Source organism: Coregonus clupeaformis, chromosome 4, assembly GCF_020615455.1.
Source record: "Coregonus clupeaformis isolate EN_2021a chromosome 4, ASM2061545v1, whole genome shotgun sequence".
NCBI lineage: Eukaryota > Metazoa > Chordata > Actinopteri > Salmoniformes > Salmonidae > Coregonus > Coregonus clupeaformis.
Genome location: NC_059195.1, coordinates 13,727,772 through 13,755,062, shown reverse-complemented (window position 1 = coordinate 13,755,062; position 27,291 = coordinate 13,727,772). Strand labels below are relative to the sequence as shown.

The 27,291-nt window shown below is 44.1% G+C and overlaps 2 protein-coding genes across 5 annotated transcripts; both read left to right on the top strand.

Moving 5' to 3' along the window:
* The first annotated feature begins 2,907 nt into the window (after positions 1–2,907).
* On the top strand, positions 2,908–11,162 carry LOC121552924 (calphotin). Its single transcript, XM_041866040.1, has 4 exons — positions 2,908–3,013; positions 3,509–3,614; positions 4,134–5,609; positions 10,823–11,162. Exons 1-4 carry the CDS (start codon positions 2,969–2,971, stop codon positions 10,990–10,992), a joined length of 1,797 nt encoding a protein of 598 aa, XP_041721974.1. The 5' UTR covers positions 2,908–2,968; the 3' UTR covers positions 10,993–11,162.
* Positions 11,163–11,760: 598 nt separating this feature from the next.
* Positions 11,761–25,212, top strand: LOC121552939 (homeobox protein PKNOX1-like). Of its 4 annotated transcripts, XM_041866074.2 has the most exons (11): positions 11,761–11,828; positions 13,387–13,498; positions 16,149–16,279; positions 16,503–16,674; positions 21,457–21,645; positions 23,535–23,679; positions 23,812–23,909; positions 24,010–24,138; positions 24,272–24,348; positions 24,531–24,694; positions 24,955–25,212. In XM_041866074.2, the coding sequence occupies exons 2-11, from the start codon at positions 13,445–13,447 to the stop codon at positions 25,137–25,139; spliced, it is 1,344 nt and encodes a 447-aa protein (XP_041722008.1). In that variant the 5' UTR covers positions 11,761–11,828; positions 13,387–13,444; the 3' UTR covers positions 25,140–25,212. The 4 variants fall into 4 exon arrangements, with proteins under 4 accessions (XP_041722008.1, XP_041722001.1, XP_041721984.1 ...); XM_041866067.2 differs by lacking the exon at positions 11,761–11,828 and having other exon boundaries at positions 11,846–13,498; positions 23,535–23,649; XM_041866050.2 differs by lacking the exon at positions 11,761–11,828 and having other exon boundaries at positions 11,846–13,498.
* The last annotated feature ends 2,079 nt before the right edge of the window (positions 25,213–27,291 follow it).

The following is a 27,291-nucleotide window of genomic DNA, read 5'->3' as shown; positions in this document are numbered from 1 at the left end:
GTACAACAGATTATTTCGTGGAACAAAACTGTTTTTGTTTTGTATGGGAAAACATTGAGCCCACAAGTCCTTTGTGAGCTAGCTAGCCAGCTAGTTAATGTTAGCTCACTGTTCGTGTAGTCACTTTTCCACGTGGTGACATGCTATCTAATGTTAGCCGACCAGGGCAGGAATATTTAGCTAACATTTAGCTACCTAGTTACATTAGTGCATCGTTTGTGTAGTCAGACACGGGTGGTGACATGCTAACTAGTCCAGGTCAGGGATATACAACGTTAGCTAGTTAGCGCTAATCGCTAACGTTAGGCACATTCGCTAGCATGTCACCGCCTGTCAGGAAAGTCTGATTACACCACAGTGAGATACGGTGCAATCAAAGATTTGTATAACTAAACCTATCTGTGGTGCAACGTTAGTTAATGTAGCCAACTAGCCAACCAAGGTGCCTAACTAGCTAGCCCACCAGGGCAAGGGTATAGCTAGCTAGCTAAATATCGCCTGGTGGGCTAGCTAGTTAGGCTACACAAACCCTGAGCTAACGTTAACTAGCTGGCTAGCTCACAAAGGACTTGTCAATAATAAGGTCACAACAGTCATTATGCTGGTTTTCTTTTTACTTGTAAGTAAGGTAACGTGTGTTGTACAGGTAACTACAGTCGGTCATTATCTAGCTAGCAAATTTTCACAAGCACGTAGCTAACCACAGATCTTTGACCTAACCAAAATAGCTTGTTACCAGCTAGCAAACAGGGCTTACTTTATCACATGGCTCCAGCGACACCACTCGATTACAGAGGTCGGAAAACGATAAAATGCAGACGTGATTATCGGAGTAGTGGTTATAATCCGGTACATATCACAGAACCATCCTTGCTTCAGATTGATGGGGAGAACTAAGATTAGCTAGTTCGCTACAAAAGCCAGAGGGATGATGTCAAAGTTTGCGACAGGATATGTAGTTCTGTATGATAGCCACATTAGCGGCTAATTAGCATTAATGTCCTTTTGAGTTTTGATTCTGAGTCTTTACCTGACAAAGTAATGTTAGGACATATCTTGTAAGAGCTTTTGTTCTGAACCCACTACGGTGTTTCAGGTGCCAAGTTTATGGTCTTGTTAAAGCAGTGCAGGAGGGATATCCTAGATGTGAGAAGTGTGCAGGAGGTTGACTCCCGAGTGGCGCAGTGGTCTAAGGCACTGCATCGCAGTGCTAGCTGTGCCACTAGAGATCCTGGTTCGAGTCCAGGCTCTGTCGCAACCGGGAGACCCATGGGCGGCGCACAATTGGTCCAGCGTCGTCCAAGGTAGGGGAGGGTTTGGCCGGCAGGGATGTGGGTTCGTTTCCCACGGGGGGCCAGTATGGAAAAAACTAAACAAAAACGATGCATTCACTAACTGTAAGTCGCTCTTGATAAGAGCGTCTGCTAAATGACTAAAATGTAAATGTTGAGGTTGCCAGGGTCAGAGTAGTAAAGAGGGTGTTATATGCTGAGGCAGTGAAGGGAGTAGAGGAAGATGGGTCATGGGTGAGGGATCCTAAGAGGCTCCAGTTGAATAGTCGACCTTTGTCAGTACAGAGTGTTGGGTTCAATTTTTCTCATAATTGGATCTGTATGTGATGAATAACTTAGAAGGAATGCATTAATGAGGAGCATAGGTTTGTACTATACTGATATAAATTGTTTCACATAACAGGCTGTGGTCCTCTGTAGCTCAGCTGGTAGAGCACGGCGCTTGTAACGCCAAGGTAGTGGGTTCGATCCCCGGGACCACCCATACACAAAAATTTATGCACGCACGACTGTAAGTTGCTTTGGATTAAAAGCGTCTGCTAAATGGCATATTATTATTATTATTATTCATGTAAGGAACGTTAGGGGTAGGACAGATAAGACTTGTATTTCTTACAGATACGAACACTCTCTCTTTGTTGTCTGTGAAACCGTCCTTGAACGTGGGTACATGGAGTACAGATTGGAGGGGTGTCTTTTGGGTGCTGACTCCACAGGTTATTATGATAGCAACTTATGCCTGGGAACGGTGGAGCGCCAAGGGGTGGAGCGCCAAGGGGTGGGACTAACCCGTGCGCCAACGGATTGGCTGAGTAAAGTCTAAACCACACTCAGTCCTTTACTCTGATTGGCCAACAGAAGAGGTGGGAACTCTCTGTCAGAGTATTTGAGAAAGTACCTGTAAACAATGGTTTAGTTCTCTGAGTGCCCTGCGAGGTATTTCAGTGGACCCGTATATACGAACCTTCATACTTATCATACATACATTTTGCATATAATAAATTAAGCTTGGATTGAAGATCTCTTGATTCTTATTCCAATACCAGATTTGAATTACGCAATTTCTAACAAGAGTAATAAGCCTACGAATGAAATGTACTTCAGTAAGGTTGGCGTTTTAGCGTTCATTGCCATGGTTATCAACTATACTGCAGAAATGGAATGTAAATCACAGAAAATAGGTATTGTGGTGGCAGCTGCTGCAAAGTACTTGGGTTTACAAGATTGTACTGCTGAGGAGTTCCAGGGAGTGTTGAAAGGTAGTGTCCCATTCTCCCAGGTTGTTGGCCTGGGGTAGGATCAGAAATAGACACCCAGGCTAATGAATGCTGCATTTACAATGCAAAACAATGGGATGCATTTATTGCTGTGCAGGTTCTCAAGGCCCCTCTGCAACTGCACCCTGCACCAAGGCGGAGGAGAAAAGAAGGCAAAGTAGTGAAATGGGGTGATGGGTTTTATTAAGTGAAGGGTTAGTTGGCAGGTTATTATTATTATTTTTATCCCGTTTTGTATCACAAAGTGTAATGGATTTACACTCTCCAGTCTAGTTGGTGGCGGTAATGTAACTTTTGTTTGCCAACCGCCATTTAAAAAACGATGATCGTGTTTCCGCCAATGATGTGTATATACACGTCATTGGTTTCCACACAGAAAATAATAGAGGAAGAACCAAAATGGCGACCTCCTTACTTCGGCTTGGACGACTGGGGTCTCTCAAGGTAATATGCTTTGGTTATTGTCTAAATATGTTGTTATTCAGTTGTCATTTCGATTATTTCAGAAATAATGTATTCTTTAGTTGATTGGTTTGTAATCAACGTAACCGTTTTTTTTTTTCGACCGTCCTGTTGACCTGAGTTGGACTGCTAGTTAGCTAACTAAAGTTAGCTAGAGAGATAATACTTTCCATCCTCACGTTTTGAGACTGGGCTTCACCTATGGCTTTTTATTTAGACATAAATTGTAGTGATGACATATTTATAATGCATAATAAAAATACCTGCTCATTCTGAGTTAAGCTACCCAACTTGCTAGGTGACACATTAGATAACTTGAGCCATGGCATGGATGCTTAGGCTGGTCTCAGATCTGTTTGTCATGCCAAACATGGTAAGCATGACAATTCCATAAGGAGGGCAGAAATAGACTGACACCAGGCTTATGAACGATGCATTTACAATGCAAAACAATTGAATGCATTTATTTCTGTGCAGGCGCTCCAGCGAGAGAGCTGGGGCCTTTTGAGGAGCCCCTCTGTGGCTGCATTCTGCACCAAGGCGGAGGAGCCAAAGAAAGCTGTTAAAAAGGCGAAGGCTGCAAGTAAGCGTACGGGTATTCCTTTGTTTTGTTTACGTCAGTGTTTCCCAACTCCTCGATAACCCCCAACATCACATTTTGGCTGTAGCCCCATACAAACTCACCTGATTCAATTTATTGAGGGCTTGGTGATTAGTTGACAGGTTGACTCCGGTGTGCTTGTCTGGGGTAACAAGAAATGTGTGCTGTTGGGGTACTCAAGGACTGGAGTTGGGAAACACTGGTTTATATTATGTGCCATTGCTAGGTCCTTCTTATTCTCCCCTAAGTTGCTTATCTTGAATGACATTTCTCTCTCTGGTATAGCCCACATTTGGATTATCTCCTTGATTCGAACTATGTGCCAACAAACTTTCTCCAATGACCAAATTCCTGGAATCTTACAGATAAATCATTACCATTTCCTAAAGCCAATTGTACTTCTGGAGTTCCACAGAAGCATTGGGGTTAGGAGGTGAGTTTTCTGTATGTTGTTTGTTATTGGTAGTTCTATGTAACCTGTCCAATTTACCATTTCCTCAGCCCTAGAGGCCTCAGAAGAGAGGGCAGCACTACTAGCCTACAAGACCGCAGTTGCCTTCCCCATTAAGCTTTCAACCTCAGGACTTTTACCAGCACAGGCTCTAGGTGAAATCGAAACAGTGGCTAGCCCTGTCACTGCCGAAACAATAGTAGTTGCAGCTGCCGCAGCTGCAGAACCAGCTCCCATTTCCACAAGCCATGCCGAAGCTATGCCTGCTGAAATTGCTGTGGCTGAAGAAATAGCTAGTCCTGCTATCAATGTAGTTTCTCCAGTTGTAGAGGCGGCTGAGTCTGCTCCTACTTCTGAGAGTGTTGCAGAGACTGCAGCTCCTGTAGCAGAGGAGGCTGCAGCACCAGAAACACCAGTAGTAGAAGTCGCTGCACCAGTTGCAGAGGCTGCACCAGTCGCCAATGCTGTTGCTAATGAAGCCGCCCCATTTGAAACAGTCGCGGCAGAGGCTCCTTCAGTTGCGGAGGCTGTCACCAAACCTGCCCCAGTCGCTGAAATTGCTGCTCCCATCGTCGATTCTGCTCCACCTGTGATTGATGCCACCACCGAAATCGTGGATGCCGCTTCCCCAGTCGCTGAGCTTGTTGTTGCTTTAAGTTCTGTAGCAGCCTCTGCCGAACCACCCGGAGTGGCTACTGCGGCCTCCACTGAACCCAGAGCCCCATCAGCTGATTCGTCCTCCTCATCCAGTGATTCTGACTCAGACTCAGACTCTGACTCTGACTCTGATGACGAGAAGTCTGAAGTGAAATCAAAGGTAAAACCAGAAATCCAAGTAGAAGAAGCTGCAGAAAAGGAAGCCGTGGCTGTGGCCAGCAAAGCTGAGAAGGCAGTGGTGGCAGCGCCCTCTGAAGCCAACCTTGTGGTCACTGCTGAAGCTGTGCAAGAAGCTACACCTGAAGTGACTCTGGATGCCGTTCCTGAAGCTAAGGAAAAAGCACCAGAAGATGTAGCCGAAGAGGTTCAAGTGGCCACTCCAGAGGTTGAAAGTGCTGAGCTGGTTGACCCCGCCCCAGTCCTGGAAGCAGCCCCAGCTGAAGCTGCCCCTGAGATCGCTGCTGCCCCAGAGGTTGAAGTGACCACTCCAGAAGTCGCGGCTGCAGTAGAAGCCACTCCAGAAGTTGTTCCAGAAGCTGCACACGAGGCTCAAGTAGCAGCAGAAGAAGTATCTGAATCTGCTCCTGCAGAAGTTGTCACTGAAGCCTGTCCTGCTGCTGAAACTGCTCCTGTGGAAGCTGCGTCAGAAGTCCCCCTTGAAGCCGCAGCAGAAGCTGCACCAGCCGAGGCTGTTGCTGAAGCTGCCCCAGTTGAAGCCGGCACAGAGGAGCTGGTAAATGCCGCCCCTGTTGTAGCTGAAGCTGCTACGGAGGAGCTGATAGACACCGCCCTTGTAGTGACTGAAGCAGCAGGAGAGGAGCTGATTGCAGAGGCCCCGGCTGATGCAGTACCGATTGAGGCTTCTGAGGGTATACACCACACCTCCATAAAACCCTACTATTTCTCTCCTCTGTGGACCTTTCCAACCACAGATGGCCATATTTCTTCTACATTTTGTTATTCATAACCGGTACTGTTAAATGTTAATACGCTGTAAAGTGCCTCACATAAGTGCTTTTGCTTTAGCTGTAGCTTTATAACGTTTTTTTCTCCCAGTAATTTTATTATGCCATTTAATTTGTTGTAGCTAGCTTTCTTGCCATGTGTAATCCAAAATTTTAAAGTGAAAGTAGACTCCTAATTTCACACAACATGATCATTTTGGCTACTTCAGGCTACTTAATGTAATGCATGTTTGCAGTACATGCTGCATTTCAACTCAGCCCTGCTTGCCTTGCATTTACCTCTCTCCTTGTGCACTGATGGTTCTCAGTTGGGACTTAGGATCTATATTTGCATATAGAATGTTATTTACATAGCCTTTTTATTAAAACAATTATATATATACAGTGGGGAGAACAAGTATTTGATACACTGCCGATTTTGCAGGTTTTCCTACTTTCAAAGCATGTAGAGGTCTGTAATTTTTATCATAGGTACACTTCAACTGTGAGAGACGGAATCTAAAAACAAAAATCCAGAAAATCACATTGTATGATTTTTAAGTAATTCATTTGCATTTTATTGCATGACATAAGTATTTGATACATCAGAAAAGCAGAACTTAATATTTGGTACAGAAACCTTTGTTTGCAATTACAGAGATCATATGTTTCCTGTAGGTCTTGATCAGGTTTGCACACACTGCAGCAGGGATTTTGGCCCACTCCTCCATACAGACCTTCTCCAGATCCTTCAGGTTTCGGGGCTGTCGCTGGGCAATACGGACTTTCAGCTCCCTCCAAAGATTTTCTATTGGGTTCAGGTCTGGAGACTGGCTAGGCCACTCCAGGACCTTGAGATGCTTTTTACGGAGCTACTCCTTAGTTGCCCTGGCTGTGTGTTTCGGGTCGTTGTCATGCTGGAAGATCCAGCCACGACACATCTTCAATGCTCTTACTGAGGGAAGAAGGTTGTTGGCCAAGATCTCGCGATACATGGCCCCATCCATCCTCCCCTCAATACAGTTCAGTCGTCCTGTCCCCTTTGCAGAAAAGCATCCCCAAAGAATGATGTTTCCACCTCCATGCTTCACGGTTGGGATGGTGTTCTTGGGGTTGTACTCATCCTTCTTCTTCCTCCAAACACGGTGAGTGGAGTTTAGACCAAAAAGCTCTCTTTTTGTCTCATCAGACCACATGACCTTCTCCCATTCCTCCTCTGGATCATCCAGATGGTCATTGGCAAACTTCAGACGGGCCTGGACATGCGCTGGCTTGAGCAGGGGGACCTTGCGTGCGCTGCAGGATTTTAATCCATGACGGCGTAGTGTGTTACTAATGGTTTTCTTTGAGACTGTGGTCCCAGCTCTCTTCAGGTCATTGACCAGGTCCTGCCGTGTAGTTCTGGGCTGATCCCTCACCTTCCTCATGATCATTGATGCCCCACGAGGTGAGATCTTGCATGGAGCCCCAGACTGAGGGTGATTGACCGTCATCTTGAACTTCTTCCATTTTCTAATAATTGCGGCAACAGTTGTTGCCTTCTCACCAAGCTGCTTGCCTATTGTCCTGTAGCCCATCCCAGCCTTGTGCAGGTCTACAATTTTATCCCTGATGTTCTTACACAGCTCTCTGGTCTTGGCCATTGTGGAGAGGTTGGAGTCTGTTTGATTGAGTGTGTGGACAGGTGTCTTTTATACAGGTAACGAGTTCAAACGGGTGCAGTTAATACAGGTAATGAGTAGAGCACAGGAGGGCTTTCTAAAGAAAAACTAACAGGTCTGTGAGAGCCCGGAATTCTTACTGGTTGGTAGGTGATCAAATACTTATGTCATGCAATAAAATGCAAATTAATTACTTAAAAATCATACAATGTGATTTTCTGGATTTCTGTTTTAGATTCCGTCTCTCACAGTTGAAGTGTACCTATGATAAAAATTACAGACCTCTACATGCTTTGTAAGTAGGAAAACCTGCAAAATCGGCAGTATATCAAATACTTGTTCTCCCCACTGTGTATATGTGTATATATATATATATATATATATATATATTGCTTTGCCTGCATTGTGCAGACTGACGTGTACCTCGTCTACCATCTTCTGCTTACTTTAACCCCAATCACACCATCACATTATTACTGTGAATGTTCAGAGGAGGCTGCGATACACGTTATTTTACTGGCTCACATTGGAATCTTCACACACAACCAAAAAATGGCACTAAACTAATCATTTTACATTTTAGTCATTTAGCAGACGTTCTTATCCAGAGCGACTTACAGGAGCAATTAGGGTTAAGTGCCTTGCTCAAGGGCACATCGACAGATTTTTCACCTAGTCGGCTCAGGGATTAGAACCAGTGACCTTTCGGTTACTGGCACAACTCTCTTAACCACTAAGCTACCTGCCGCCCTAATCCTTCTCTGTTTCCTCACTCTTATGACTAGTATATTTTCAATCTCTACTCCCAGAGTGTTTTGTATTTATTTTCAGTATTTGGTATATGATATTATGCTCTCTTGTTCATTGACACATTTGTATATTGTATTTCGGTTCTGGGTTGTCGGCTAAGGTTACAGTTGTACAAGCTTATGGTAAGGTTACTGTGTACAAGCGAATGGTAAAGTTAGTGAACCAGCCTCCCACTCTTGACTCCAGCTTGAAGAACAGGAGCTGGGAGTGATTGATCACTCATTGGTTTCCTTTCACTTCTTTCTCTCACTTTTTCTCTCTTGCACTGGAATTGTAGGGATAAGCTAAAGCATGCAATCAATTAATGAAAATGTCTTGAATATGCACATGATTTGGATGTGGAAGGTGTCTTTCTTGGTCTATTTCAGTGTGATTGGATTTGGGCCTGTTAATCCTCTTTGCTGTTTACAATAGGCGAGTTGCCCCAACAAAAATATGACATTATTAGTCAACATCTTACGATATTGCAGTAGTATTTTAATAAGGGTCTGAGTTTTAGCCAATTCGTATTTTCAACAAAAACATGACAACCTGTGTATAAAACCTTTTTGATATGGACAAGAATAATCCTACTTCAAGGATAATATTTTTTTGTATGGAATATTCATTTTCTAATTGGCTGTTGGTGCTCTTATGACAAATTTATTGAGTTATCTTAGATTAATTCTGACTATTTTGAGGAAGTGTATACTGGCTACAGCATCTCAAAATAGACAAACTGTGCTATTGCCACTTTTTTTCGAGTACACTCGTTCGGCTCACCTAGCAGAGTTCGGCTAGGCGCTAGCCGAACTGAAGCATGCTGAGGCTTTTAAGGCCATTCACTCCAGGCTCTATAGGGGGATACATCCTTACCACTGTAGGAAATGCCCCAACATAAATTACTTTTGTCAAACTTATAAATATTTAAATTTGCGGCCTTTTAAGATCTTATCAAGCATCACTTTTTGTGGCCAGTGACTATACTGACTGCAAATATGTTTTTTCCTGCTAGCCAGCCAGTGCCTTCGGAAAGTATTCAAACCCCTTGACTTTTTCCACATTTTGTTAGGTTACAGCCGTATTCTAAAATTGATTTAAATTATTTTTTCCCCCTCATCAATCTACACACACTACCCCATAATGACAAAGCAAAAACACATATATATATATATATATTTTTTTTTGATTATTGTTATTTATATAAATAAATAAAACTAACATTTACATAAGTATTCAGACCCTTTGCTCAGTACTTTATTGAAGCACCTTTGGCAGCGATTACAGCCTTGAGTCTTCTTGGGTATGACGCTACAAGCTTGGCACACCTGTATTTGGTGAGTTTCTCCCATTCTTTGCTGCAGATCCTCTCAAGCTATGTCAAGTTGGATGGGGAGCGTTGCTGCACAGCTATTTACATGTCTCTCCAGAGATGTTAGATTGGGTTCAAGTCCGGGCTCTGGCTGGGCCACTCAAGGACATTGAGACTTGTCCTGAAGCCACTCCTACGTTGTCTTGGCTGTGTGTTTAGGGTTGTTGTCCTGTTTAAGATGAACCTTCGCCCCAGTCTGAGGTCCTTAGCGCTCTGGAGCAGGTTTTCATCAAGGATCTCTCTACTTAGCTCTGTTCATCTTTCCCTCAATCCTGACTAGTCTCCCAGTCCCTGCCGCTGAAAAACATCCCCACAGCATGATGCTGCCACCACCATGCTTCACCGTAGGGATGGTGCCAGGTTTCCTCCAGACGTGACACTTGGCATTCTGGCCAAAGAGTTCAATCTTGGTTTCATCAGACCAGAGAATCATGTTTCTCATTGTCTGAGAGTCTTTAGGTGCCTTTTGGCAAACTCCAAGTGGGCTGAAATGTACAATTTACTGAGGAGTGGCTTCCGTCTGGCCACTCTACCATAAAGGCCTGATTGGTGGAGAGCAGCAGGGATGGTTGTCCTTCTGGAAGGTTCTCCCATCTCCACAGAGGAACTTTGGAGCTCTGTCAGAGTGACCATCGGGTTCTTGGTCCCTCCCTGACCAAGGCCCTTCTCTCCTGATTGCTCAGTTTGGCCGGGCGGCCAGCTCTAGGAAGAGTCTTGGTGGTTCCAAACTTGTTCCATTTAAGAATGATGGAGGCCACTGTGTTCTTGGTGACCTTCAATGCTGCAGAATTTTTTTTGGCACACTTGCCCAGATCTGTGCCTCGACACAATCCTGTCCCGGAGCTCTACGGACAATTCCTTCCACCTCATTACTTGGTTTTTGCTCTGACATGCACTGTCAACTGTGGGATCTTATATAGACAGATGTGTGCCTTTCCAAATCATGTCCAGTCAATTGAATTTACCACAAGTGGACTTCAAGTTGTAGAAACATCTCAAGGATGATCAATGGAAACATGATGCACCTTAACTGAATTTTGAGTGTCATAGCAAAGGGTCTGAATACTTATAAAATAAGGTATTTGTTTTTTTATAATTTTTTTTATTAGCAAAAAATTCTAAGAACCTGTTTTCACGTCGTCATTATGGGGTATTGTGAGTAGGTTGCTGAGGAAATTGATTAAATGAAAACATTTTAGAATAAGGCTGTAACGTAACAAAATGTGGAAAAGGTCAAGGGGTCTGAATACTTTCCGAAGGCACTGTATGCCTGTGCTTTGTCTCTTATACCCATTTTTGTGTTGTACCCCCTTCAGAGGCGGCAGAGGCACCTCTAGCGCCAGCCCCCGAGCCTTTCGACAACAGTACTTACAAGAACCTCCAGCACCACAGCTACAACCATTACACCTTCGCAGACCTGGACCTGGAGATGGCCAAGTACCGTCTGCCCCAGCCCTCCTCCGGCAGACCCTCCCCCAGGCACTGAGATGGCCCAGCCTGCCTGGACACCAGGCCACATGACCCCAACCCCATGTCCCCAGACCCCGCTGCCCAACACGGGTGTCTTTTTAGAATAATGATTTCCCCCGCTACTTTACGATCCCTAAGAGGTGCTTGTAATTGTTATATGTAATATATTAAACTACACAAAAGGGATCTGAGGCTTTGAGATTTTTGTATTGTTTGAGGTTTTTCTCGTGTAAAAATAGGGGGAAAATATTAAAGATTTCTTATTTTTTGGGATCTGACTTAGGGGGTCATTTGAATAGTGCTATGCATGCACATTTTTAAAAATCTACGTTCTATTTTAATTACTCCCGACTTTGACTCGGGCTGATTGTACAGTACACATCAGTATGACCTAATTATCACATCAGTACAATCAATACACATCATAGAAGAATTAAGTATGAAAATGTATGCACTCACTAACTGTATGTTGCTCTGGATAAGAGCATCTGCTAAATGACTAAAATGTAAGAATGGATCTTCTTTGTCTGTAATAATACCCACTGATGTGGGAGGGGGATGGGTACTGGTAAAAGTCAAGTTAATTACATGAATTTAGTTGTTATAAGGGGCTTTTCATTTTTCATTGAACTAAACTAGAGAGCAGCAGTGGTTTAGAGTTTGCCTGGCATGCTACCAGCCGGGCGCCTAGATTCTAGGGGCGAGGAGAATGGCACAAACAGACTTCTCCTCCTACTTTATAAATATTCATGAGCGAAATACCCTGCGTGACCATACGCGATGACGCAGCGCGACAACTGCGAGTCCCCATTGCTGCAGCCGCTTGTCAGTGTGACGAAGATTGGCACTCAGGTAAGCTGTCACTCAAAATATTTTTCTGTTCCCTATCAATCAAACAATCTGGGACGCACAGAAAAATGCCTAGGGCAAAAGCTAGGGACACAGCCAGGCCAGTGGAGCTTATTTGGCAGTGAATAGATGGCCGGGGCCAAGGAAGATGGAAATTTACCCGAGGAAAAAATATGTCCGCGTTTTGGGCGGAGAGAAGGATTCTGGAAAAGAAAGGGCGAGAGCTAGAAGCAAGGCCCCAGCTTTATCCCCATCAGTTGAAGCGCGAGTGGCACAGGGGCATGGAAGGGATGGGCATCTGTCCCTTGCTTGCTTGATTGACTGACTATCGTGGGCAGGATGTTAGAACCAACTAAAATTAGAGACATGTATTTAATAGTAATAATACTGTAATACAATGTACATACATATTGGATGAACTACGCGTTTATATGCACTTCATTAACCCAGCAACATTTTATGTTAGCTTGTTATCTTGCGCGCCTGGCTAGCGAATCTGTAGCAAACGCTGCTGTAAATATGGTGCTTCTGCTAGCTACGTTAGCTTCAATGTGGTCAACTAACGTTTAAAACAAGGATGCTTCAGTGGGTGTTTCGTCCGTAGAGTGGGTGATGCATATTATATTTGACATACGTTTGATGTCGTTTTCGAATAGATTGTCAAAGAAAACTCAAAATGAATTAGCTAACGTTACTAGTTAGCTGTTTTCGCAAATGAACTAGCTACAGTAGCGTGTTATTTTGTCTAACGACCGTACAGTCTGGATATGAAGAGGTAAACATTTCTATGTAGCTAACGTTCTGTAAAATTGAATTGTCTCACTCGACCGCCTTCCTTCCTTCAATCCTTGCTAACAAACCACCAACAAGCTAGCTTTGTTGCCGCCAGCACGGCAGTGAGAAAAGCAAGTAAATTCAACGTGGTGGGTGTGTAACATTATGATAGACGGGTATGTTTGATCTTCATCGTTTTCTTGTCAATTCGCTACATCGTATCGTATGTAGCTGAACACAAGTTAAAAACGTGAACAAAGCATTTCGAATGCAAGCGAATAAACGTGATACATTGTGTTCCCCTAATCATCAAAAGCCTTTCATCTGGATGTAGACATGAGATTCATGTTGTTCCATTCTCTTTGAACACAGACAGTACAGTCAAATAGGCAGCTGGATTATATATGTTATTGCAGTAAAGTAGAAGACCACCTGTATCAGAACAATCAAGCTTTGCTATGCTCCATTCATAGAAATATGGAAATGTTTGTGAAGTACAAAAGTGGAATGTTTTGGTATTTAGACTATAACAACGATAACATGTTTACAGCATTTGTCCTGTCAGAAGGAAAAACAATTTACATGAACCATTCAAATAGATTTTCACTGAAGCGCAGCAACTTTCTCCCACCACAACCCTACTCCATTCACAGTACAGGATCAGTACTAACATTTTAATTCGAATTTTCCCTGGATTAGAATAATCGCAATTTATCATCAGGTGTAATTGATACAATAATAGCCGTCTTTAATTCTCAAAGGTGTGTGGGTTTATGTCTCTTTCTAGGTCCGCCAACGCTCCACGTCCTTATAATGCTTCAGTGTTTGCGGCGTCTGCAGTGAATATGATGGCTGCCCAATCAGTTTCCATAGACAATTACACGGAGGGAGAGCAGCAGGTGGGTCAGAAGGACAAATTTAGTCTGACGCTCAGCTTTGTGCCTGAAACCACAAGGGTGGTTGAAGGGAAGATTTGAAGTTCTTGAGGTGATAATTGACGTTTTTAATCCGTCATCAATGGCAAGAAAGTAGGAAAACTATTGTCATTTTTACCTGCCACAAAGCTTTTTTAATGTTTTAATTCCGTAAATGATTTATTACAGTGTAATAGTTTGTCATTAATGCATTTAGAATGACAGGTATTGCAAAATGTGTGGGTGAGGAGATGGGGAGGATGAAAGTATTCACACCCGTTGACTTTTTCCACATTGTGTTGTTACAAAGTGGGATCTACACAAAATACTCTGTCAAAGTGGAATATTTATTTTTATTTTTTATTAATGGAAAATAAAACATATTTTGATTAGGTAAGTATTCAACCCCCTGAGTCAATACATGTTAGAATCACCTTTGGCAACGATTACAGCTGTGAGTGTTTCTGGGTAAGTCTCTAAGAGCTTTGCAAACATGGATTGTACAATATTTGCCCATTATTCTTTTAAAAATTCTTCAAGCTCTGTCAAGTTGGTTGTTGATCATTGCTAGAAAGCCATTTTCAAGTCTTGCCAAAGATTTTCAAGCCAATTTTAAGTGAACTATAACTAGACCACTCGGGAACATTCAATGTCGTCTTGTTAAGTAACTCCAGTGTATATTTAGCCTTGCGTTTTAGGTTATTGTCCTGTTGAAAGGTGGATTTGTCTCCCAGTGTCTGTTGGAAAGCAGACTGAACCAGGTTTTCCACTTGGACTTTGCCTGGGCTTATCTCTATTCCTTTTCTTTTTATCCTAAAAACACCCTAGTCCTTGCCGATGACAAGCATACCCATAACATGATGCAGTCACCACCATGCTAGAAAATGAAGAATGGTACTCAGTGATGTGTTGTTGAATTTGCCCCAAACGTAATGCTTTGTATTCAGGACAAAACGTTAACTTCTTTGCCAAATGTTTTGCAGTATTACTTTAGTGCCTAATTGCTAACAGGATAATGGAATAATTGTATATTTGCACATGCTTCCTTCTTTTCACTCGGTCATTTAGGTTCGTTTTGAGGAGTAACTACAATGTTGTTGATCCATCCTCAGTTTTCTCCTATCACAGCCATTTACATTTTTAGATTTTAGTCATTTAGCAGACGATCTTATCCAGAGTGCATAATTTTTTTTTCTTCTTCTTCATACTGGCCCCCCGTGGGAATCGAACCCACAACCCTGGCATTGCAAGCGCTATGCTCTATCAACTGAGCTACACGGGGCCAACTCTAACTGGTTTAAAATCACCATTGGCTTCATGGTGAAATCCCTGAGCGGTTTCCTTCCTCTCAGTCAACTGAGTTAGGAAGGACGCCTGTATCTTTGTAGTGACTGGGTGTATTGATACACCATCCAAAATTGAATTAATAACTTCACCATTCTCAAAGGGATATTCAATGTCTGCTTTTTTTTACCCATCTACCAATCGGTGCCCTTCTTTGCGAGGCATTGGAAAACCTCACTGGTTTTTGTGGTTGAACTTGTTTGAAATTCACTGCTCGACTGAGGGACCTTACAGATAAATGTATGTGTGGGGTACAGAGATGAGGTAGTCATTCAAAAATCACTATTATTGCACACAGCGAGTCCATGCAACTTATTATCTGACTTGTTAAGCACATTTTTGCTCCTGAAGTTATTTAGGCTTGCCATAACAAAGGGGTTGAATACTAATTGACTCAAGACATTTCAGCTTTTCACTTTATAGTAATTTGTAAAAATGTCTAAAAACATAATTCCACTTTGACATTATGGGGTATTATGTGTAGATCAGTGACACAACATCTAAATGTAATCCATTTTAAATGCAGGCTGTAACACAACAAAATGTGGAAAAAGTCAAGGGGTGTTAATACTTTCTGAAGGCACTATATCTATGTGACTAACTTGAGATTTTTCAGCTCTAGGGGAAAAAAATTGTTTTGCGCATTTGCGCTCAATCAAAGTCATTGTCGCTCCAGTCACATGGTAGAAGATTGGATTTATGTTCTTGGAAGTGAGCCTGGCTAGCTGCTGGTATGCATGTTGTAAAAGCAGGAGAGGAGGAGCAAGTTGGCTTCCAATCAATTAATGTAACTGATGATCTGAATGAAGCAGCACAAGTTAAAGCTTGGTGTGGCTATCAATAACGGTTAAATATGATATGATATGCCACCACCTATCTTTATATTCTGGCGCAGACCAAAGAGATACTGACATGGCCAGGACACCTCTGCATCATCCACCAATTTTAGAATCGTTAAGCTAGGCTATATCCTTTCCATTTTGTACTGAAATACTCAGTGGTCCTCTGTAGCTCAGTTTGTAGAGCATGGTGCTTGCAAGACCACGCTAGTGGGTTTGATTCCCGGGACACCCATACGTAAAATGTATGCACGCATGACTGTAAGTCGCTTTGGATAAAAGAGTCTGCTAAATGGCATTTATTGTGATTAATTTTAGTATCTAAACCTATTGCCAATGCCAACAAGACCAATCTTCTCAAGCCTTATTGTCGAGGAAGGGTTCTGAGCTTTACGTGTCCACCACTATTGCTCCTTACTCTGCTGTCATCTCTCTCTCCTCTCCTCATGCAGGGGGTGGAGCAGAAGGACAGTGATGCTGATCATGATCAGAAGTTCAATGAGGAGGGGTTGGCTGCAGCTTCCAGTCCTGACCCCACTGAACCCCAGACACCCTTGGATGTAGATAAGGCCTCCATATACCGGTACACCTCCTAACTCTGTTGGCCCCCTGCCAAAGATTTAGCCAACCAACCCCCTCCTCAACTACTTTCAAACAGGATAATGTTGCTGACGATGGCAGTCCTAGATGTTGTCGGGCTTTTGTGCCCTACCTAACTAAAAGTATGGGGTAGAAATGGCCACATTTGACAACTGTAGATAATAGCAATTTAGTGATGTTTCTCTTTGTGTGTGTGTGTGTGGCAGGCATCCCTTGTTTCCTCTTCTGGCCCAGCTCTTTGAGAAATGTGAGCAGTCTACACAGGGCTCAGACTGCATCACGTCAGCCAGCTTTGACGTGGACATCGAGAACTTTGTCCGCAGCCAGGAGAAAGAGGGCAAAGCATTCTTCAGCGAGGACCCTGACCTCGACAATCTGGTCAGCGCCCTCGTCTGCTGTCAATACTCTTTGAATGATTTTGCATCACTATGACATCTAGTGACACTATTCGCTAATTTCTGCAATTGACACATCAAATGTCAAATCAAATCACATATGTCACATGCTTCGTAAACGCCAGGTGTAGACAAACAGTGAAACGCTTACTTTTGTGCCCTTCCCAACAAGGCAGAGAGAAAAAATAGAAAAATAATAACACAAGGAATAAGTACACACTGAGTAACGATAACTTGGCTATATACACGGGGTACCAGTACCGAGTTGATGTGCAGGGATACGAGGTAATTGAGGTAGATATGTACATAGGAACGACTAGGAAAGAGGATAGATAATAAGCTGTAGCAGCGTATGTGAGGAGTCAAAAGAGTTAGTGCAAAAAGGGTCAATGCAGATAGTCCGGGTAGCTATATATTGGTTAACCATTAATCAAACTATTTATCAGTCTTATGTCTTGGGGGTAGAAGCTGTTCAGGGTCCTGTTGGTTCCAGACTTTGTGCATCGGTACCGCTTGCCGTACGGTAGCAGAGAGAACAGTCTATGTCTTGGGTGGCTGGAGTCTTTGACAAGTTTTAGAGCCTTCCTCTGACACCGCCTTGTATAGAGGTCCTGGATGGCAGGGAGCTCGGCCCCAGTGATGTACTGGGCCGTTCGCGCTACCCTCTAGCACCTTGCAGTCGGATGCCAAGCAGTTGCCATACCAAGCGGATCTGAGGGCCCATGTTGAACAACGCCTGGGCATGCTCCTGATGAGGTGGCGGATGGTCTCCTGAGGGATCTCCTCCCAGACCTGGACTAAAGCATCCGCCAACTCCTGGACAGTCTGTGGTGCAACGTGGCGTTGGTGGATGGAGCGAGACATGATGTCCCAGATGTGCTCAATTGGATTCAGGTCAGGGGAACGGGCGGGCCAGTCCATAGCATCAATGCCTTCCTCTTGCATGAACTTCTGACACACTCCAGCCACATGAGGTCTAGCATTGTCTTTCATTAGGAGGAACCCAGGGCCAACCACAACAGCATATGGTCTCACAAGGGGTCTGAGGATCTCATCTCGTTACCTAATGGCAGTCAGGCTACCTCTGGCGAGCACATGGAGGGCTGTGCGGCCCCCCCAAAGAAATGCCACCCCACACCATAACTGACCCACCGCCAAACTGGTCATGCTGGAGGATGTTGCAGGCAGCAGAACATTCTCCACGGCGTCTCCAGACTCTGTCACGTCTGTCACATGTGCTCAGTGTGAACCTGCTTTCATCTGTGAAGAGCACAGGGCGCCAGTGGCGAATTTGCCAATCTTGGTGTTCTCTGGCAAATGCCAAACGTCCTGCACAGTGTTGGGCTGTAAGCACAACCCCCACCTGTGGATGTCGGGCCCTCATACCACCCTCATGGAGTCTGTTTCTGACCGTTTGAGCAGACACATGCACATTTGTGGCCTGCTGGAGGTCATTTTGCAGGGCTCTGGCAGTGCTCCTCCTGCTCCTCCTTGCACAAAGGCGGAGGTAGCAGTCCTGCTACTGGGTTGTTGCCCTCCCTACGGCCTCCTCCACGTCTCCTGATGTACTGGCCTGTCTCCTGGTAGCGCCTCCATGCTCTGGACACTACGCTGACAGACACAGCAAACCTTCTTGCCACAGCTCGCATTGATGTGCCATCCTGGATGAGCTGCACTACCTGAGCCACTTGTGTGGGTTGTACACTCCGTCTCATGCTACCACTAGAGTGAAAGCACCGCCAGCATTCAAAAGTGACCAAAACATCAGCCAGGAAGCATAGGAACTGAGAAGTGGTCTGTGGTCACCACCTGCAAAACCAGTCCTTTATTGGGGGTGTCTTGCTAATTGCCTATAATTTCCACCTGTTGTCTATTCCATTTGCACAACAGCATGTGAAATGTATTGTCAATCAGTGTTGCTTCCTAAGTGGACAGTTTGATTTCACAGAAGTGTGATTGACTTGGAGTTACATTGTGTTGTTTAAGTGTTCCCTTTATTTTTTTGAGCAGTGTATTTTCAGGTAGAGATACCTCGTGAAGCAACTGCTCTTATCTCCCTCTTGATCGTGCATTCTTCTCTCTTCTCTCGCTCACCTTGTCTGCACCAAACTAACCTAACGTAGCAGGAGTAAAATAAATACAGAACGGACAAGTAGGCGTGCAAAGGATTATGGTCATTGTAGTTAATTACCACATTTTCTGTGCTAAACTATGTAGAATATTGGCCTGTTGGAAACTTCAACGCCCTACTACATCGCACAGTTCGAGCTTGATCTGATTTATCTCTAGAGAAACTGCAATGTGTGCATTGAACTCACAGAAAGAAAAAAACAGAACAAAATGGAATTAAAATAATTAAACTGACATTGGTCAATTAGTTGTTTAAAAAAAGAAAAATTACAAATGTTGGTTAATCGCTCAGCACTATTATGCACGCACCCCTGAGGGTCAGCGTGGCGGATGTGTTCTGGCCTACCCTCACCACCTGGGTGTGGCCCATCAGGAAGTCCAGCATCCAGTTGCAGAGGGAGGTGTTCTGTCCCAGGGTCCTGAGCTTAGTGATGAGCTTGGCGGGCACTATGGTGTTGAATGCTGAGCTGTAGTTGATGACCGCATTCTCACGTAGGTGTTCCTCTTGTCCAGGTGGGAGAAGGCAGTGTGGAATGCAATAGAGATTGTGTCATCTGTGGATCTGTTGGGGCGGTATGTGAATTGGATTGGGTGTCTGAGATGATTGTGTTGATGTGAGCCATGACCAGCCTTTCAAAGCATTTCATGGCTACAGATGTGAGTGCTACGGGGCGATAGTCATTTAGACAGGTTACCTTGGCGTTCTTGGGCACAGGGACTAAGGTGGTCTGCTTGAAACGTACGTATTACAGCCTGGGTCAGCGCTTACTCTGAGTACATTTTACATTTACATTTTAGTCATTTAACAGACGCTCTTATCCAGAGCGACTTACAGTCAGTGAGTGCATACGTTTTGTTTTTTCATAACTAGGATATTGTTGACACAAGAGTAACTTATGACAACAGTAGAACAGTTTTTTTTCTCTCTGGAGTAAGGTAAATCCAGCACATTCTGTGACTGATGACCTTGTACGATACAATGGGTTAGTGTTTATTCACAGTAGGCTACAGGTCTTAAGACGATTGACAGACTTTCTCTCCACTGTCTGGTGTTCTGGTCCTGAGCCTGTATTCACAGAGTCAGAGTAGCAGTGCTGATCTAGGATCTGCCTTTTAAATCATAAGGAATATAAAGAGGGACCTGATCCTAGATCAGCACTCCTCTACTCTGAGATGCTTTATGAATCGGGCCCTGGTGTTCTGGCCCCTCTCCTCTGATTGGCTCGTGTCCTAGTCCTCGTGTCCTAGCCTCTGAGTACGTGTCCTAGTAATCCGTCTGGGCCCCCGCGGCCTTGTGAATGTTACTCACATTGGCTACGGTGAGCGAGATCACACAGTTGGGAACAGCTGGTGCTCTCTGCATGGTTCAGTGTTGCTTGCCTCGAAGCGAGCATAGAAGAAACAAAAAAATCAGTAGAATAAAAAGCAATAAAATCACATGAATTAAGTATATAAAAGTACACTAAACATAAGGACAGATTAACCATGGAGAACACTAAACATGATGACAGACTAACCAGGTAAGTGAACTAGACAGAGGATAAAAGCTAAGACAACAGAGAATCCAGGTAAGCCTGTGTGAAGAGGTGTGTCTTTAGTGTGTACTTGAATATGTGTATGGATTGTGAGGTTCTGACATGGAGATGGAGGGAGTTCCAGAGTTGGAGGGCTGCACTGCTAAAAGCCCGGTCTCCCAGGGAGCGAAGCCTGGTGCAAGGGATGGTGAGGAGGCCAGTGTCAGAGGAGCGCAGTGAACAGGTGCGAGTGTAGGGGTGCAGGAGGTCAGTAAGGTAGGTGGGGGCCATTCCATTGAGTGCTCTGTAGGTGAGCATGAGCAATTTGAAGATGATCATGTATTTAACTGGGAGCCAGTGGAGTTTGATTAGGGTGGGAGGGATGTGGTCCCATTTATAAGCGCTATCCCATTTTATAAGCGTCCGGATTAGTGTCCCACTCCTTGAAAGCGGCAGCTCTAGCCTTTAGCTCAGTGCGGATGTTGCCTGTAATCCATGGCTTCTGGTTGGGATATGGAATATGCTTGGAATATGGTTGGGATATGGCTTCTGGTTGGTCACTGGGGTCGACGTTGTTGTTGCACCTATTAATGAAGCCGGTGACTGATGTGGAAAATCCTCAATGTTATCAGATGGATCCCGGAACATATTCCAGTCTGTGTTAGAGAAACAGTCCTGTATCTTAGCATCCGCTTCATCGGACCACTTCCGTATTGAGCGCATCAAAGTGAGCTACTGTTTCATTGGAGTTGTTTGACTCATGTCAAAGGGTTAATAAAGCCATTTGGGCATACATTACACACACATAGCATGACACATTTACATTTTAGTCATTTAACAGACGCTCTTATCCAGAGCGACTTAGTGAGTGCATACATTTTTATTTGTTTATTATTTTTTCATACTGGCCCCCCGTGGGAATCGAAACCACAGCCCTGGCGTTGCAAGCGCCATGCTCTACCAACTGAGCTACACGTGACACAAAGGCCTTATACCAAAGTAGCTACTAGTGGAATAATTAATGTACTATGTAACACACTACAGACAACATACATGCCATTTTTAGTGCAAACGTCCTTGCCTCTGCTAACTCCTCTTCCCTCCCTGACCTTTGACCCCAGATGGTGAAGGCCATCCAGGTGCTGCGGATCCACCTGCTAGAGCTGGAGAAGGTGAGCGACCTGTGTAAAGATTTCTGCAGCCGCTACATCGCCTGCCTCAAGACCAAGATGAACAGCGAGACCATGCTGAGTGGAGAGCCTGGCAGCCCCTACTCACCTGGACAGGGCTACACTCCCACCAAGACCCAGGTACACACATCCGCAATACATATAAACATTACCTACTACCGTACACTCTTGCTATACACCCACCACAGACACACCCTATGTAGCATATACACCTGATAGGATACAGTGGGGGGAAAAAGTATTTAGTCAGCCACCAATGGTGCATGTTCTCCCACTTAAAAAGATGAGAGAGGCCTGTCATTTTCATCATAGGTACACATCAACCATGACAGACAAAATGAGGAAAAAAAATCCAGAAAATCACATTGTAGGATTTTTTATGAATTTATTTGCAAATTATGGTGGAAAATAAGTATTTGGTCAATAACAAAAGTGTCTCAATACTTTGTTATATACCCTTTGTTGGCAATGACACAGGTCAAACGTTTTCTGTAAGTCTTCACAAGGTTTTCACACACTGTTGCTGGTATTTTGGCCCATTCCTCCATGCAGATCTCCTCTAGAGCAGTGATGTTTTGGGGCTGTCGCTGGGAAACACGGACTTTCAACTCCCTCCAAAGATTTTCTATGGGGTTGAGATCTGGAGACTGGCTAGGCCACTCCAGGACCTTGAAATGCTTCTTACGAAGCCACCCCTTTGTTGCCCGGGCGGTGTGTTTGGGATCATTGTCATGCTGAAAGACCCAGCCACGTTTCATCTTCAATGCCCTTGCTGATGGAAGGAGGTTTTCACTCAAAATCTCACGATACATGGCCCCATTCATTCTTTCCTTTACACGGATCAGTCGTCCTGGTCCCTTTGCAGAAAAACAGCCCCAAAGCATGATGTTTCCACCCCCATGCTTCACAGTAGGTATGGTGTTCTTTGGATGCAACTCAGCATTCTTTGTCCTCCAAACACGACGAGTTGAGTTTTTACCAAAAAGTTATATTTTGGTTTCATCTGACCATATGACATTCTCCCAATCCTCTTCTGGATCATCCAAATGCACTCTAGCAAACTTCAGACGGGCCTGGACATGTACTGGCTTAAGCAGGGGGACACGTCTGGCACTGCAGGATTTGAATCCCTGGCGGCGTAGTGTGTTACTGATGGTAGGCTTTGTTACTTTGGTCCCAGCTCTCTGCAGGTCATTCACTAGGTCCCCCCGTGTGGTTCTGGGATTTTTGCTCACCGTTCTTGTGATCATTTTGACCCCACGGGGTGAGATCTTGCGTGGAGCCCCAGATCGAGGGAGATTATCAGTGGTCTTGTATGTCTTCCATTTCCTAATAGTTGATTTCTTCAAACCAAGCTGCTTACCTATTGCAGATTCAGTCTTCCCAGCCTGGTGCAGGTCTACAATTTTGTTTCTGGTGTCCTTTGACAGCTCTTTGGTCTTGGCCATAGTGGAGTTTGGAGTGTGACTGTTTGAGGTTGTGGACAGGTGTCTTTTATACTGATAACAAGTTCAAACAGGTGCCATTAATACAGGTAACGAGTGGAGGACAGAGGAGCCTCTTAAAGAAGAAGTTACAGGTCTGTGAGAGCCAGAAATCTTGCTTGTTTGTAGGTGACCAAATACTTATTTTCCACCATAATTTGCAAATAAATTCATTAAAAATCCTACAATGTGATTTTCTGGATTTTTTTTCCTCATTTTGTCTGTCATGCCAGAAATCTTGCTTGTTTGTAGGTGACCAAATACTTATTTTCCACCATAATTTGCAAATAAATTCATTAAAAATCCTACAATGTGATTTTCTGGATTTTCTTTTCTCAATTTGTCTGTCATAGTTGACGTGTACCTATGATGAAAATTACAGGCCTCTCATCTTTTTAAGTGGGAGAACTTGCACAATTGGTGGCTGACTAAACACTTTTTTCCCCCACTGTATACACTCTATTTACCCATGAAGGCTCAGTTTAACTCACCTGTGTGTGTGTTCTGTGTGTGTGTGTTGTGCAGACCTCCAGCTCTTTCAAAGGAACCCTCAGTCCCCAGAGGATTGTGGTGCCAGCGTCAGCCCTGCAGCAAGACAACGTAACTGTGACAACAGTCAACCCCACACAGGTTATGGCAGGTATGTCACCCTGGCATACAACAACCACAGGTACCCTTAGACACCAACCACCACTGCCCACCGCCCTCAGCTCAGTAGGACTGTTAGTGTACCGGCTGGTTTCACAGTCTTTCTCTGTGCCTGCACTTTAAAGCAGCCCTTACGTGTGTCTGTGTCCTCCAGGTGGCACAGTGTACCAGCCTGTCACAGTAGTCAACTCACAGGGACAGGTGATGTCACAGACCATCTCTCCCCACACTATACACATTCAGAACACACAGGTAAGACACACATCTGTCTGGACTAAAACATAGAATGCTGACATTTACTGCTTGCTGAAGAGTGTGCTAATGTAACCGCCTCTCTCTTTCTCTCTCTCAGCTTCAGCTGCAGCTCAACCAGGACCTGAGCTTCTTCAACCACGATGACAGCTCGTCCAAGAACAAGCGTGGCGTCCTTCCCAAACAAGCCACCAATGTCATGCGCTCCTGGCTCTTCCAGCACATCGGGGTGAGTAGAACACAGGCCAACTCTGGATTACAACCTGGAATGATTCTGGGATTTGGTTGGATTGCAGTGTTTTAATCTTGCCCTACTTAATTACTATTGTATTTAATTGTTTTGTTTTGTTTTGTTTCCATAGCACCCCTACCCCACAGAGGATGAGAAGAAGCAGATCGCTACCCAAACTAACCTGAGCCTCCTCCAGGTCAACAACTGGTGAGTTACATGAACCCATGCCATACTACCATGAACAACCACCTAAGTGCATGAAATGACAGAATGACCTCTCCTAGAGTGAACCTCCAGTAATGTGTCAAACCCTTAAATTTCCTTTTAGTGATTGGTCAACACGCTTGTTCCCCGTCTCGTGATGGGTCCAATCTCTCCTTCCGTTCCAGGTTCATCAATGCGCGGAGGCGGATCCTGCAGCCCATGCTGGACGCCAGCTCTTCGGAGATGGCCAAAACCAAGAAGAAACCGCCTCCGAACCGGCCGCTACAGCGTTTCTGGCCTGACTCTATCGCCACAGGGATGACCCAACAACGGGTCCAGATGGCAGACGGTACATACGGCTACTTGCTTGCTACACTGCTCATTGGATCAGCACTGCTGTGTATTGCGAGTTGCTAGAGCTGTTGGCTATACTTGTTTTTAAAGCAACTAGGCACAAGAGCGCTTACTGTATTGGGAATGATGGCCACAAGGCGAATTCAGTCACAAGGCAAAGTCAAGGCTCTCTTGGTAAAGCGACTTATTTCTCAATAAGAGACTAACTAAATGTAATGTCGCTGACGTGTCCTCTCCTGGTCGTCTGTTCCCCAGGCACCATGGTGACAATGAGTGTGGAGGGTCTCCAGAGCCTTACATCAGACGGCGCCACGCTGGCCGTGCAGCAGGTGATAATCGGCGGGCACAGCGAGGACGAATCAGGAGACAGCAGGGACGAGGATGACGATGATGATGACATGACTGGGCTGGGCCTGGACAACAGCGACTCCCTTCAGTAGGACACACACACAGGCATACTGTACACACACAGACATACTGTACACTCACACCACAGGAGGCTGCTGATGGGAGAACGGCTCATAATAATGGCCGGAATGGAGCAAATGGAATGGCAATTTATTTGATACAATTCCATTTATTCTGCTCCAGTCATTACCACGAGCCCATTCTCCCCAATGAAGGTGCCACCAACCTCCTGTGACTCACACACGCAAATACACACAAATAAACACACACAAACACTAATAGACATACACAATCAAAAACAAACTTTGTATGCTCTGTTGAAAATATGGTGGTTCAGGCCTTTCACAATGAACATACATGATGAAGGCAGACTGATATTGAATAATGTAGACTAATAATGAATTGCGTACACACACTAGCACAAAATCAGATCAATGTGTTATGCACCAAAAAAAGGATGGCTCAGATCATGTATGTACTGTAGATAGACTGATATTGCATTGCGCATGCACACACACTCTCTAAATCAGTTTACACAGAGCACAACCACAGGATGTACGGGAGCACTCCTGATGTCCCTTTACTGAACAGAGTGTGCTGTGTGTGAGGAGTTTCATTTCAGAAACTGTTTTTTACTATGTAGTCTTTGTACGCAAGAACGGACGCAGCTAAAAAAATCATGAAGTGTTTAAAAATACACCCAGAAGCAAGTTTGTACGCTCCGTTAATAAATGTTGAATGATTTTCTTATTTTTTTATTTAATCTCCTTTTGGATGCCAACACTTTCAAGTAATGGTTTGTTTTGTTCACTTTGCATGCCTGTGACTTTTACCCCCTCTGATCATGACTGACTCCCAGGCTTACAGACAGGCCCTATAGAGCCATTTTCTTTTTACTGTCGAACGTCACATCTAGAAGCTCTGTAGCAGGATAGCTAACGCTGATGTCGGGACCATGACACATTAACAGTGAGTTTGTGATGACCATGAAAACACGCAAGACTGATGGCTATAGGCGACAACCATCTGATTACATGTTTGTTAACTTGCACAAGCTGCATTTTAAGTTGCATGTGATCGTATCCACTGCAAGGTAAACAACAAGGTATCTGACGAGTAATTGCGTACCCAACTTTTCATGACGCGCCAGGGAAAGGGTCTAGAGAGCAATAGTAATGGCGTCTTTTTGTAGGCACTAATGGAGGCTAACGCCGCCAAGGCTAGTTGGCCGAAGCCTATTGGGGAAATTAATGTTTTTTTTTTATATAAATGCCGAAAATAAAGTCTGTGGTAAACACAGGCTTAGGAGATCTTATACATTTTGTTCTTTGAGATAATATCATCAGCTAACATAACTTTTTGTGATTTGAATTTTTTTCTGCATTTATGTAATCAAAACAAGTAAAAAGCTTAATGTCCTAACATGTAAAAAATACAACTACGCCTCAGGTCTCATGCCTTTGACGTCTAACTAACAGGCTTAGTTTACCTTATCAGATGGGCTCAAAGTCTCCTCTGGACAACATCGTTCGGGAATCGATAAAATGAGCACATTCCTGCTGAAGAGATGGTTGCAGCCTGGAACAAAACAATAGACCATCCTTTGCATTTTCATTCGAGCTGGTAAAGCAGAAAGTGTGACGTGAAACATTTTGTGACTAATGTAGTTCCAGTTCTCTGACAGTTGGCGATTCGTTAGTAACTGACATATTTTGAGCACATAAAGGCTTCATAATTCATGTTAACTGACTGATATTATCTCATAGAACAAAATGTATAAGATCTCGTAAGCCTGCGTAAACCTCAGACCTCATTTTCGGCGTATATCCCAAAACCCCATTATTTTCCCCCATAGGAATGCCCAATGAACCAGAGGTAGAAAATGTTAACTCAGTTTCGTTTTTTAGGACTACAAGCTGCCAAGCGCTATAGGCCCAACAGCCCATGAGAAAAGAGATGCTTATTTTTATATACGAACATGAGAAGTATGTGTTTTTTGTTTTGTGTTCTCGTTTTGTATGGAATGTTTATGTACAAATGGTTTGTTATTGAAGCTAGTTGCCCTATTTACCAGGGTCTGATTAAGTTTTCAAAATATTGAAGATGACAAATGAGAAACAAAATGTGTCAATTGGTTTTAAACAAGAGATACGAAAAAGGCCTTATGTAGGTAATTTTTTTAAA

Coding starts and splice junctions, on each gene's coding strand:
- LOC121552939 (XM_041866050.2), top strand. CDS start 13,373: ATGTCTCTTTCTAGGTCCGCCAACGCTCCACGTCCTTATAATGCTTCA. Junction 23,680..23,811: donor CTGGCATACAACAACCACAG/GTACCCTTAGAC, acceptor TGTGTCCTCCAG/GTGGCACAGTGTACCAGCCT. Junction 23,910..24,009: donor TACACATTCAGAACACACAG/GTAAGACACACA, acceptor TCTCTCTCTCAG/CTTCAGCTGCAGCTCAACCA.
- LOC121552924 (XM_041866040.1), top strand. CDS start 2,969: ATGGCGACCTCCTTACTTCGGCTTGGACGACTGGGGTCTCTCAAG. Junction 3,014..3,508: donor GACGACTGGGGTCTCTCAAG/GTAATATGCTTT, acceptor ATTTCTGTGCAG/GCGCTCCAGCGAGAGAGCTG. Junction 5,610..10,822: donor ACCGATTGAGGCTTCTGAGG/GTATACACCACA, acceptor TACCCCCTTCAG/AGGCGGCAGAGGCACCTCTA.